Source organism: Falco rusticolus, chromosome 6, assembly GCF_015220075.1.
Source record: "Falco rusticolus isolate bFalRus1 chromosome 6, bFalRus1.pri, whole genome shotgun sequence".
Taxonomy (NCBI): domain Eukaryota; kingdom Metazoa; phylum Chordata; class Aves; order Falconiformes; family Falconidae; genus Falco; species Falco rusticolus.
The window spans coordinates 79,158,626-79,171,862 of NC_051192.1; the positions used below are offsets into that span (position 1 = coordinate 79,158,626).

General features: G+C 36.3%; 1 protein-coding gene across 49 annotated transcripts in view; it reads left to right on the forward strand.

Moving 5' to 3' along the window:
• RIMS1 (regulating synaptic membrane exocytosis 1) overlaps positions 1-13,237 on the forward strand; it is a 335,409-nt gene that overhangs the window by 279,129 nt on the left and 43,043 nt on the right. For 43 of the 49 annotated variants that reach the window (XM_037392187.1, XM_037392189.1, XM_037392204.1 and 40 more), the window contains one exon: positions 12,123-12,355. The exons of the other annotated variants lie outside the window; for them this stretch is intronic. In XM_037392187.1, coding sequence (XP_037248084.1) covers positions 12,123-12,355 — 233 coding nt within the window. The remainder of the gene's footprint in view (positions 1-12,122; positions 12,356-13,237) is intronic. 49 annotated transcript variants of the gene reach the window in all.

The following is a 13,237-nucleotide window of genomic DNA, read 5'->3' on the forward strand; positions in this document are numbered from 1 at the left end:
CCTTCTCAATGGATCAGTTCTGGCTGAAATTCACCACCATGAGCCAGTAGGGGAACAAGTGACAGAAGCTGTAAGGATTGCGTAAGGAACACAGGAAACAAGACTAAAAGCTCAGAAATTTCATCTCTGAGTTAAAAAATGAAGTTCACTAATTTTTGCCTTTTTTCTGCATTGGAAGTTTATAAGCCAAAAAGTAATCTGAATTTCAGAGAACAGTATGATAAATAGCACTTCAAAATATTTTAATAAGTCTATACTCAAGACAGTGATAAGTTTTTACAAGCATTAGTAGATTTTTTATGATTATTTAGGACATTATGCTCTGGAAAGCATGAGTGTAATGGTAACATTTTAAATCTGGGTTTATCCTTTCTATTTGCAAGCTGGCAGTTTGACTGTTTTGTGTGCTTAACAAACTGATACCTTTATTTGGCTTTCCCCCAGAGGGGCAATTGATACTTGGCAAGACAGAGAAGTCTTTAAAATTATTACACTGCTCTTCAATTTTTTACACAGACCAAAAGTTCAAGCTAATGGAAAACCTGTCAGTCTTCAGTGTAACTGTGTTGAGTAGTAGTGATGTGACTGCTACTTTGCTTAAAATACAACAATTTAAAATGGAGAGATATGGATATGACACCAAACAGTGCAAGCCAAATTGTCTTGAAAGAGAATACAATTTAAATATAGTGCAAAATGCAACTTGTGGCTAATGCAGATTCCCTAGCAGGGTTAGCAAAGACCTTCACAAATGTGGACAATTTTGTTCTAGCTTTCATCAGATCTGACAAATGAAGGAGCATCTTTTTCAAACTTCAGGATGGCAATAGTGTTCATTCTTGTAAAGAAGGAGTATTTACGCAGCAAAAAGCCTAAGCAAGACTTCTGGGCAAAGCTATAGGGATAAAACCACTCTGGGAACCTTTTCAGCATTGGGCAGCTTTCTTTAAGATGCATGATCTTCTATTGGCAATAGAGAAGCTATCACATTGTGAGTTGGTCAGAGTTTAAGAAAGCTAAAAGTATATAGCTCAGGACAGGTTATCCAAACCATAACACAGCGTAAGAAACTCGGGTAGAAATCTTGGGAAGAAAAGGGTTCCTTCCACCAACTCTGGCACTGCGGTACCATCATGCTGCTTATTCTGGACATATCCCTGCTTCTGGATATTCCCTGCTATAGTATCTGGAAGTATTGGTCTCTATTTTGCAGTTTGATTCCCTTTCTGGAGTGCCTGGTTTAGTCATGTGGTGCATAAACAGCTATTCATATACAACTTTATCCCGGCATATTATCTCAAGTCAGCAACTTGCTATACCTGGACCAGGAGTCCTGGCTTTCAGGGCTTGTGAGGATGGGCACAACACCATCTAAGTGCAGCTCTGTGGCTTCTCACTCCAGAGCTAAGTTTGTTTACAGGAAGCTTTTGGTCCCTGTGTTGCATCATGTATTTGTATTGCAAGTATCTCCACAGAGCAGTTACCATATAGACTCTTTCCTTTTGAACAAGTGCTGGAAGAGTGTATATAGTATATCGTTGATCTGAGAGTGATCTTTTGCATTACTCTGTGATTTTACGGTTAGTCTCCGTGCCTCCAAATAACATTACTTATGAGTAGCTGGAAGAGAAATTCAAGTACAGTAAATTTATCAGAGTTCAGACAGAATAGTGAAGGTATGTTTAATGTCATCAATAAAAATTACTTAGATGTAGAAAGTCAGAAAACTACAATTTTAACAAAGTTTGCCTGACTAAGCAATTCAGTAAAGTCTCTGAAATTCATAATGACCAGAAATGGAAGAATGACCAGTAAATTGGCTTGAACAGCTGTCAGAATAAATTTATAATCACCAAAACCCTTCATTTTACAATACCTCAACTGAAAACAGGAAGGAAAAACTTAAAAGTTCTGGTTTGTTAAATTTATGGCTGTTCACTCGTCAGTTCTTGATATATTGGAATAAAATGTGTTTTTATAAAAAATCACCTGATTAAGAATGTAGCCTAAAATGGAAGGAAAAGGCCAACATTGCATAGCATTTAGATTGATGTTTATATTTTTAAAAAATCAGGAGAAAAATAACAGCAGCTTGCATGTATGAATAAAATACTCCACTAGTTATTATATTACTATATTCCAGTATAGTTCTACTGCTTACATGTGAATGTTTTTCATGACATGAAGCACTAAATCTGAATTTATGCAATATACAGAATGCTTACTAAAGAAAACTTTCACAAAATTTAAGTTAGAAGAATATGAGGAGTGCAAAGCTAAGTGCTGAAAGATAGGAAACACTAGAACTGAGGCTGCCTGTGTAAACGTGGCCTTTTTGTATGTAAGCATACTCATTTAATTAGTCTCAGATTTCTCTCTGTGGAAATTGCCTCAATCAGTGCATGGTATGGGTCAGGGACAAATGAAGGTGGCGCGCAGAAAGAGTTGGTCATCTTTAAAACTCAGATTCTCTCTGTTAGAGAAGCTAGAACTTGTTTAGAGAAGCTAAATTGAGGAGGGAATCGTAGGAAGAGAAAGGATGGTCGTCTGGCTCATTTAGTTACTGCTCTGGGAAATGAATCTCTTTGGGTCGCAGCCCCATAGGTTTTGTGTGACGTTTGACAAGTCATTTCAAACATGTATTCATTGGTGATCATATGCTGCCTGTTGCATGTGAGTTTATTCTGGCTTGATGCTATGGATTCAATCGTCAGAGCAAAAAACATACTTAATTCTTTAACATTCTGGTTTGTTTAACCCAGTTACATAGTGAAAGATGACAAGTTTATATGATTTGCACATTCACCGTGCAAAATGGGGTAAATGACACATGGAAAAAGTGTACTTTTTCTGCAAAAGTGAGAGGATGGTGACTGTTTTGTTGCTACAAAATACAAACTGACCATCTCATTGGGGGGGTTATAATATAATAAATACTTGTGATGGCATGTTGGAAAGGCTTTCGTTCAGTCTCAGGAATTCTTAGGAACAATTTTGTCTTCAGAATGAGCGATGAAAAGAACTTGTTCCCCAAGTTTTCTTATTCTCTTCCTAATTCAGTATCACCATGAACCAGTTTCCTTCCTTCCAGGGATTATTGTCCACCTCACTTTTTTGCACTCCAGTCAGATGACTTTGTCTTGGGTCATGCCTGACGGCCAACAGAGAAGATGCAACCTCCCCGCATCCTGGGCAGTCCAGCTAACTTTCTCAGATCCAGGGTAGCCAAGAGGTGCAATTCCTGGCAAATACTGGTTTTCTGGCTCTAGACTTGAGGTGAAAAAGTAATATTCAGGAAATATCCAATCTATTTAGCAGTAGGAGCTGTGAGTGAGTGCAGTGCCACTTTGTAATAGAAAGTCTCCTGGTATCTAACTGTTGATCTCTTTAAAGTCTCTTAATATGGGAGTTATGACTTAAAGATGTTGTTTTAACAGATTTACGGATACTCAAAAGAACAGAAAACAGTTTGTGCTCTAATAGAAGGATCACCTCATTGTCATCTTTCAGTCAGGCACCAGCCATCCATAAGTACTTCTCAAAGCAAGTGAATTTATTAATTTATTGTGCAACAGTACAATATGGATTTTTTTTTTCTTTTTAATTTCTTTAAAAGGACCAGACAATCTCTCATGGTATTTCAGCTGGAACTTAGAATAAATAAAAGAATAAATTAAACCTTGGGCAGAAAAAAGGCATGGAAGATTCCTACCTGAAGTTTTAATGTTTGACAAATTTGAAGAATAGATGTAACTAACAGGCAAGCCAGAAACTTTGTAATTGACCGGCATTTTGCATCTAAATTCTCCACAGTATAAGCATCCACCGCAATGCTTGAAGTAAATCAGCAATCCTACTTTTGTCTCTGATTGCCCAGATCACTGCAGTTCAAAATCAAACACCAAAACCGTTCCATGAACTAGTGCACTTCCCAGCTTCATTAGAGAGAAATATATTGAACGTGCATGGTGATTTAATTAATATTGCTTCTTGGGTGATCTCTCTTGGGGCACAGGCAAGCTCACTGATGTGACCTGAGTCAAAACTCTTGCTTTCTGGGGGGGAAATCAAGAGCAATATCCCACAAATTTTGTTGTGGAGGCAATACATGAAAGCAGTTAAGCTAAGCTGCTTAAAAATATGATGTATCCTTTCTACCCCCAAACAGTATATTACAGATGGAAACTTCTGGTTCTGAGGTCATTTATGTAGAAAACCAAGGTGAAGCCAGAGTAATTAATGTTCTAATTATTCATTATCTAAAGATAATTATTTTTTTCAAATCCATCATTATAAACTGCTTTATGTGTCTGTCAGAGAGGGAGGGAGATGGAGTCTTTAATCCATTCAGAACATCTGTACGTGAAAAATGGAGCATTGCTTGTGCATTTCTAATTATCTAATTATGTGTCCCCTTTCAAAGAAACCATCACGTTACCAGCAGCCTTTCTTATGATCTGAAAAAGCTTGAAAAGTAATTTTAATTGGTTTTTTCATTTAGTTATTGCCATTGATTAAGATGAAGTATAATTCATAAACTTTTATTACAGGAACATTACACTAACATTTTTAACAGGCAGTACATGTTATTTTTAGAATGGAGAAATGTAGGAAAATAGTTTTAGCCATGGCCGAGACCTCAAAGCAGCTCTCACTTGTTTTTTCTTCATCTGGATTTATCTTTTTAAAAATGTTTTCTGTATTGTCTTTGTTAGTCCTCTCCTTCCAGTTTAGCCTTTCAGATTTTCCTCCTCCATTCTCTATTTTGTGGCTATATCCTGTTGCCATTACTTTTGTAAGGGAGCAATGAGCAATCTATCCCATACTGATGATGTAGCCTTTTTACTTGAAGAGCAGTGAGATCACAGGTGCTTCAGTACCTCATGCTTTGGAGGGAAAAATGCAATGCAACTTGTTGTAACAGGAATAATAATATGTTATTGCTGAACATTATAAAGGCAGAAAAACTGATTAATTCAGCTTTCTTTTTACTGAAGAAGGCTTTCTCTATTCAGTGGTGAGCATAAAAATCTCCACATTTTTGTATTTGTCATACACACGCTGCCCAATACCTATTTCCTTAATACCTGTTTAACATTTACGTGCTTGCCATGTTTGGTACAGTTGAACTTGATATATACGTGGCTATTTGCAGTCAAGTTGGGGTCATTTGACCTGTTTGTCCTTTGATTTCCATTAGCCTGCCTGCATCAGCATTAATACTGATCCTTAACCCTGAGCAGCACCCCTGCAGTAGCTAACTGCTTTTGTGTTGGTTTCATTTTGTGATTCTTGTGATTAGTTGGCTTCAGGCTGACAGCGCCATGGGTACGTGCAGGCAGACACACGGGCTCCCGCATACAGAGACGATTGTTGTGCTTGTTTCAGAGAATATAGATCAACTTGATGAAGTGCTTTGGAAAACAGTTAAAATCTGCTTATCTTTTCTAACATTCAGACTTACTTTCTGAATTGTTATTCTTTTATTTCATGGAATTTTACGCGTTTAAAAATTAGAAATCTGTCAGACCTGTGAAACTTGCACAATTCACATGTCAGTGTGTTACTGAGAAAGGCATTTTCACAAAACACATTCTGATACTATATTCCAGCATGGAAATTTCCTGGTCTTCCAAAGAAGGATGTTAACCAGTTAAACTCCCAGAGGAGACTTCTGTAATGAAGCCTTCCCCAACCCTTGCCTCGATGAGGGTTTACACGTTGAACACAATGGGGCTGGGACTCTGTCATTCCAGAGGCAGTATCTGTGTCACTGAGTAGCACTTCTTTACAATATAAGAATATTGTAAAGAACAGATATACTTTACAAGAATTACTGGATTTCCATTATCTTAATACACCAATAGAACTCTAATATGGTGACTTTACAGGAGAAGCAAGTTTTTTTCTGGTTCTAATAACTATTTCGTGGATTTAATACATGATCAATGTGTGTGTTAAATTAATATGTATTTCCAGTTGGTACAGACTGTACAAAATAACAATTTCATTGAATCAACTAACTTCTTCATGATCTAAAAAAGTCTCTTGACTAGCTAGAGAGAATTTTAATATAGGATATGAGTTTGTCCCGTGGTTTGTAAAACACCTTGTTCGAGTTAATTTATGAAATACCATAAATAGTACACTAATTGATCTTGAAACAAATGTTATATATCATATGTAAGTATAGCTATATATTCTAAGACTGACAGCAATTTGTGGACAGGTAATTTAGAGTTTGGATTTATGAATTATGTTTCATATAATACTAGTAACAAGACAGTTTATTTTTAGAAATGTAATGTTTCTCATTATAAAGCAGTGCTCATCTTCCCTTTGGTCCACAACTATTACACGTTTAGGAGGTTATTAGTATTCATGAGCTACCTCATTGCAAAAGGGTGCCATAGAGGCTATGAATTAGTACGTGATTCTGCATTCAGCAGAGGAGAAAGGAAGCTTACTAGCTCGTGCTGGTGAAGCTCAGGGATTCTGTCAAAAGATTCAAGTTACTTCAACGGTGTGGAAAGAACTTATATTAAAATATCGTCTATACGGCAAGGAATTGAGGGGATTGCTTATTTACCTGTGGCTTGCATTATTGGAAAAATGGATGGAGTAAAAATGAGCAATCATGAAAATAAATACCTAAAGTATTTTTTTATAAATCATCAGTAAGTCTAAGAGAATGAAGTAAATACTGTAATTTTAGCAATGGCTAATTGCTTAATGCTTTTTACCCTAAAAGGATATACTTCCAGATATTATATAGGTGAGTTTATGAACAAAGTTTGTTCTAGCTTCCTGTGTCTTACTATCTTTCTTTTTCAGGTGATGTGTACTATTGGCAGATATTTGATGTAGTTACTGAGAAATGCTGAGTGTATATCTATATACTAATTTTCTTAATCCAAATAATTTGTTCAGTATGATTTTCTGCATCTTGAATGTATGTATTCAATATCTGTATGTAGAGAGATATACCATGATTTAATACATGTAATTGGCTTTGTTGCAGTTCTATATAGTTGTGTATGCTATAGTTTAATATAAGCAACTATAATCCATAATGTCCTTGTAGTGTGTTCATTTTACAGAATTTACCTCAGGGCAGCTTGTAACTGAAACTACTCTTTAAGTTTTTTATCTTGATAGTTCATTCTTTGTTCTCACAGTACAACTTTCAGGCAACTTGCAAAACTGAAAGTACTGCTTTCTTTCACAGCTCTGATGGCTGAAGTGTAAATGCAGTCTTGATTTTGCCTTGTGTAGTACAGATACCCCTTTAGATAGGATCTATCTCAACTGCATAAATTTTGGCAGGAAAATGGAAGTGTTTTTCCCCTGGTAGGGGGAGCAGAGTCTTCCCAGCTGACAGGGGAGCTGGGGGGTAGGGAGTGACCCCAGTGCTGAAGGACAGCTCTGGGGAGCTTGGGCTGGGGATGTACCTCAGATCTTGCTGGGGTCAAAGGGGTTTTTCTTTAGTGGTTTACTTCAATTAAAAAAAATAATAAATTAAAAAGTAAGTGACTTTTTCCATGCTAAATATCTGTGAAGTAAAACAAAGGCACAGATAGATTGTCTGTACCTATTCTTAATATACATGTTGATGATGTTATTATGGCAATAATTAGAAATAATGTATGGTTTTTGCTGAACTAGTCATTGAAAGAATTGCTAAAGATGGTTAAACAATTTTAAATAAAAATGTAGTAAATTATTTCATTCATAATTTCAAGAACTAAATGGAGTATACTGATAACTATTTTATTCTTAGTTATTCTGCTACTGAAAACAGTATTCATTTATTGTGTTATGGTAACTAGGTTTGAATCAGCAATATAACAAGAATTTAGTGATTTTAGCCAGAGGCCTGCAAAAACTTGTGTCTGCATTTAAATGGATGTGTCACTTATCCCAGCAAGTCCACTAAAGGAAAATAAAATTTTAGGTATGTTATTATCAGAAGGGTTAAGTGCAAAAGGATATATGTAAATTCATGCAGGTCTTTTGCTTCTGTGTGCTTCATAAATTAAACTCGAACCATATTGAAGAAAGTAACAGTGTGAGCTAGGAGCTATTTCTCCAAGTGATAGCCATTAATGGAATGGAAAAATACAGTGTTCTAAGGGTACTCGATTAGATTGTATAAGAAGATTGAATTTAAAATGCCCATTATTTTAATACTGTTCCAATTAATGTAAAATAATAAACTAGCCCAGGGATTAGATGAACGCAAAGGAATCTTAATCTGTTTGCCTAGTGATGACAAGGGGAAGTATTGGACAGCTGTAAACTGTCGGATTTGATCCTTGGTCCTATCCCATTAAGCCTGTTTCTAGCAAACTAATAGCTATTTTGTACTAGAAGTACACTAGAACATATTTCCTAGGAAAGCAGGACTTTATATCTGCAAGGTAAAACCAAGTACAAGATTAATCTGAATGCCAAATATCTCAGTCTTTCTTTTATTAAGGTAAATCTTCTGATTCCCTCTACCCTTCACAGAGAATGAAAATTTATATTTGTCTGGGTCTTGGAAAAATTAATTTATCTATTATTCAGGAAGTATTCATAGTCCTTGAATTAGGGTTTTAATACATCGAAAATGGGATTTTCCTAAAGTTATGATACTGTCAATTCTTATTTCTCAGTTGATGGACATCCTTGTCTCCTAAATTCTTATTAAATAATGTGAGATCAGAGCATTTCAGCTCCATTGTACAAAAAAGTAGACTGGCATAAAAACGTTGTACAATTGGTATTTATCATATTCAGAAACACTTGAAATTCAGTACAGCGAAGTCAGTTGTATGATAAACAATAATTTCTTTAATTGCATGGCAGATTTTATAGTCCATTAAACTGTAATGCTGTAAATGATACATTTGTGGATTAATATGTCAGCAAAGCACATGTCAATATAGCTCAAATGTCAACAGATGCTCTCAAAAGTATTTTCAGTTTCTTTCGCCTCTTACTAAAGTATTGATGCAGAAACAAGAGTTCCAGAATTGACAACAAATCCGTGGCTCAAAAAGGGAACAAAATAACTACAGAAAGCTTTAAGTAGGGGGCATAATGAGCATTGCAGAAATAGTCACTGAAACACAATTCCAAGCACTGGTGGAAAGGAATTATCCATGTGGAAAAGAATTGTCCATGTCTAATCAAAGTAGAAAGTAGAACCCCTGAAAATGAGACCTGCATGATTCCACCCTTTCCAAGTATCGACTATACTTTTGGTCTGCCTTCTGCTTGAAATGGCAAAGCATCTCCTCCTTCAGAGAAGCAAACCAGTCAGTGGTGGTGCCTTCTGCCACCCAGTAGTCATGACTGTGGGGCCTTGTTCCCTCAGCAGAGGAGGAGGAGGGACTCAACATCAGAAACTGGCCAGTGTCGGAATGACGTTGGGAAGCCCCGATGCACTGAATTAGGGATCTAAGTTTCTGTTTGAATATAGGGACTGTATAATAGCACTCCAAGCTAATGATACAGGTTGATTGCATATTCAGACAGGATTATCACACTTTTGATAAATTTGATCTCTAGTTTTAAGGTTTTCATAACTGCGCAAATTAGTAACATTACTTATTCTAAAAGAGAAAACGTTTCCTAGCATTCTCTGTCCATAGCCAGAATTCTGTGCTAGAGCTATGGACCAATATCAAGCCCCAAAATTAAGGAAGATAAACCTCACTAAATCTTCTCAAATTGTAGAAAAATACTTTTATCAGAAGTTTCAGCATGAATTTTGAGATGTTCATCACTGCTTTTTAAAATTAATTTTCTCTTTGAAGAATAATGACTCCTATGTGGCAATCGCAATTCATATTTTTTCATTACAGTGTTTGTGGAGAGGTAAAGAAATAAATCTGTGTTACTCAAAACAAAAGTAGCTGCTAAGTTAGTTATTTTGTAAATCTGAGGTTTTTGCATTCTGTGAGCCACAATAAAAATACCATTTAGTAATCACTGCAACTTTGAAAAACAGCAGTGTATGTAGCTTATGAACTAAACACCTGTACTATATTAGGGACATGATTTATATTAAAGCCAAGAAACTTATATTTATCTCCCTCAAGAAAATCAGTCTCTATTTTGGAAACATATTATTTTAGGGCATTTTCTGGCGATTTAATATTTTTTATGTGAACAAAACCAGTTTGCCTGACACAAAACCTTTTCCTTGATACTTGCATATTTATGGAAGATGGTCTTTTTTGAGGTTTTTTTTTTAAATGATCAGAAAATGCATTTAAAATTCTTCCTGGAATAATTGACTAGATACATGTGTCTGTATGTGTGAGTGCTCGCATATATATGAGGGAGTGTGTTCTGGGGAAAATCGACCAATAAAATACAAAGGAATTTTACACAGAAACATCAAAATGCCTATGTTCTTCTATTTTTGCCATGCAAACTCAAAAGCCAATCACTAAAGTCACAGTGAGATGGGTGGGGAACAACAGAGAACCTGTATTAAGGTCAATGTGCCTCAGGTGGTCCACTGAAATGTGTCCTTGAGCACTGCAGTGCGTCACAGCCCATCGTTCTATGGGAAGGTGGTAGCTGTTTTTTTATCCAAACTTAACAGGAGCAGATGCTAAGCGCTGAATGTAGTTAAATGCCTATGCAGAGACTGATAATGACCTTTCTATTAAGTGTTGTCTATTCAAGGGCTTCTTCAAGTTCTTCAAACAATATTATCTATTTTTATCTGGTCTTAACCTATGGCCACACATTAGTAAATCAGGGTAACTGTCAGTAAAACGTAATTTGGGAATACATTATTTTATACCTTACTGGATCTGCGTTTGGACAGGGCTGAGTAGAGCTTTAGCAGGGTCCAGATCAGTAGAAGTCACGAGTTGTCAGGTTTTCTCCCACAGACCCCTTCACTTCTCCCTGGCAAGATTTCCTATCTGTCTGAAACTTGCTGTGACATAAAGATGCCTGTGCCTCTAACTCCTTTCTTTTGTGGTTTCGTTTGGTTTGGTTTGATTATTTTTATTTTTTTTTTGGAGGGGGAGCCAAGAGCAGGCCATCACATCTGCTGGGAATGGATCTTGCTGGGAGGGGCAGCAGGACTGTTGCTCAACAAATAAATTCAAAATTTTTCTTCAAAATACAGAATTACTGAAAAAAAAAATCCCTAAAATTAATATGTTGCCAGTAGGTCTACTCCTCAGCAATACAAGATCAAGGAGTTTCCCCATGTACTAGGCTAATTTAACAACTACATCTGAAGTAAGTCAGGCTGCAGCTTAAATGTCTGGGTCTCTGCAGAGTGTTGGCTAACTTGGTATTGCCATCAGAGCTAGGGCATCACTGGGTTGTAGAATTGCTAGGACCGCGTATTAGTATGTCCTGTGTGTATTTGAGATTGTTCTCTGGAGCATGATTCTGAATACTTTATCTAGCCTTTATGTGCAGGAGCGGAAACGAGATTTGTATAGAAACATTCAAATGCAATGTGATAGCTAAAGAAAATCAAACAGAACTGACGGATTCATCTGTCTGTCAATCAATGAAAGTTCTACTGGGTTATTAGGGTTTTTAGCCTCAAAATTATTTCTTCATACTGTGATTATTGCATTTACCTTTAAAGAAGTGAGAGAGCAAAGACCTAAAAAATACTACATGTTATATTATCTCTTTCTGTGAAGTGTGAAAATATAGAAGATGATATATTCATATCTATTAGGCCTTAAGGCTTTGGTTAACAGTGCCAATAAGATATGTGTATTAACCTACATATATTCTCTTGACCCAGTTTCATTTTCTTTGTTCTTAAAATTGCTGGTTTATTGCTTTCTGTATTCTGGGGATATAGGCAAGAAGGCTTCACATGACTTTTAATTGTTGCCTGTCTCTCTTTCTGCCACTCTGAAGACCATGGAAAAATGTTCGTTTTATTTATTTCCTTTAAAGAAGTGAGGAACAAATTATAGCACTGGACATAAATATTGTGAGAAGCATCAAATTAACCTTTTATTTGTGAACAAAATAAAATGTATCAAGACTTGAAATTAATTTACTAATTAAAAAAAAAAAGGCTTTTGGAAATACGGTTACACAGACAAATTAACATGTTTGTTTTTACTTTGTAACTATAGTACATTTACTCCTAAAATGCAAGGCAGACGGATGGGGACTTCAGGGAGAATCACTAAGAGCACAAGTGTGAGTGGAGAGATGTATAAGCTGGAGCACAATGATGGAAGTCAGTCGGACACGGCTGTCGGCACAGTTGGAACAGGTGGGAAGAAAAGGCGTTCCAGCCTTAGTGCCAAAGTGGTTGCCATAGTGTCTCGAAGGAGCAGAAGCACATCTCAACTTAGCCAAACAGGTGAGTGAGACACACTCTTTGGATACAGGACTCTCAACAAACGTGGTTCACCATTATTTCATCTGTGGCATCTGTGTTACATGTGTATGGATATAGACCACTCAGGAGAAAAGATTTTCCAGCTGTCAATAAATTTCTGAAATACTCATTTCCTTTGATCGTAAGACATCTGCAAGAAAGAATATACAAATGCCTTTTAGAATACGTGCCATAACAACTTTCTGTCCTGATAAATGAAAAATGTTTTTATCTCTTAGAAGCCTTGTTTACAGGTAGGCAAGGAAATGCAAAGAGACGTATGTGGGTATCAGCAGTGAATAAGGGTTTGGCTAAGAGCAGCTTTTTATGTATACGAAGTTTCTTCTAGTAGAACAGTTGAGTACAAATAGGGGAATTGAAATCTGAGCAAATGAATGGTTGTTACATAACTCGGATAAAAGGTTGTACCTGTAGTGGGAAAAAATACTTTTTTTAAAACTACCTTTGATTTCTTAGTCAAGAGTAAATCAAATATTTTTTTTTCTTTTAAAAATAACACTGGCAAATTGGGGTCAGTGGTTTCACATAAATTACACAACAACGTGATGCTTCATTAGGAATGTAAGACTTCCAACTCTCATTGTGACTTCAGAAATCTTAAAAGCTTCATATCTGCATAGCCTGAAGGAACAAAAGCTCATACAAAAAGATCAAAAGAAAAAAAGAAAAAAACAGAAGAGAGTAAAGTCCCTGTCCTGCTTCTGTTGAACCCCGGTAAAGACTTCTGCTCTTGTCTTCAGTGGGAGCAGGACCTGACCCTGAGGGTTCTTGCTCACTAAAAGAAGGAAAGGAAAGAGTAAAAGCTTCAGCCTAGCATAGAATGCATGCTTATTGCAGCATCCC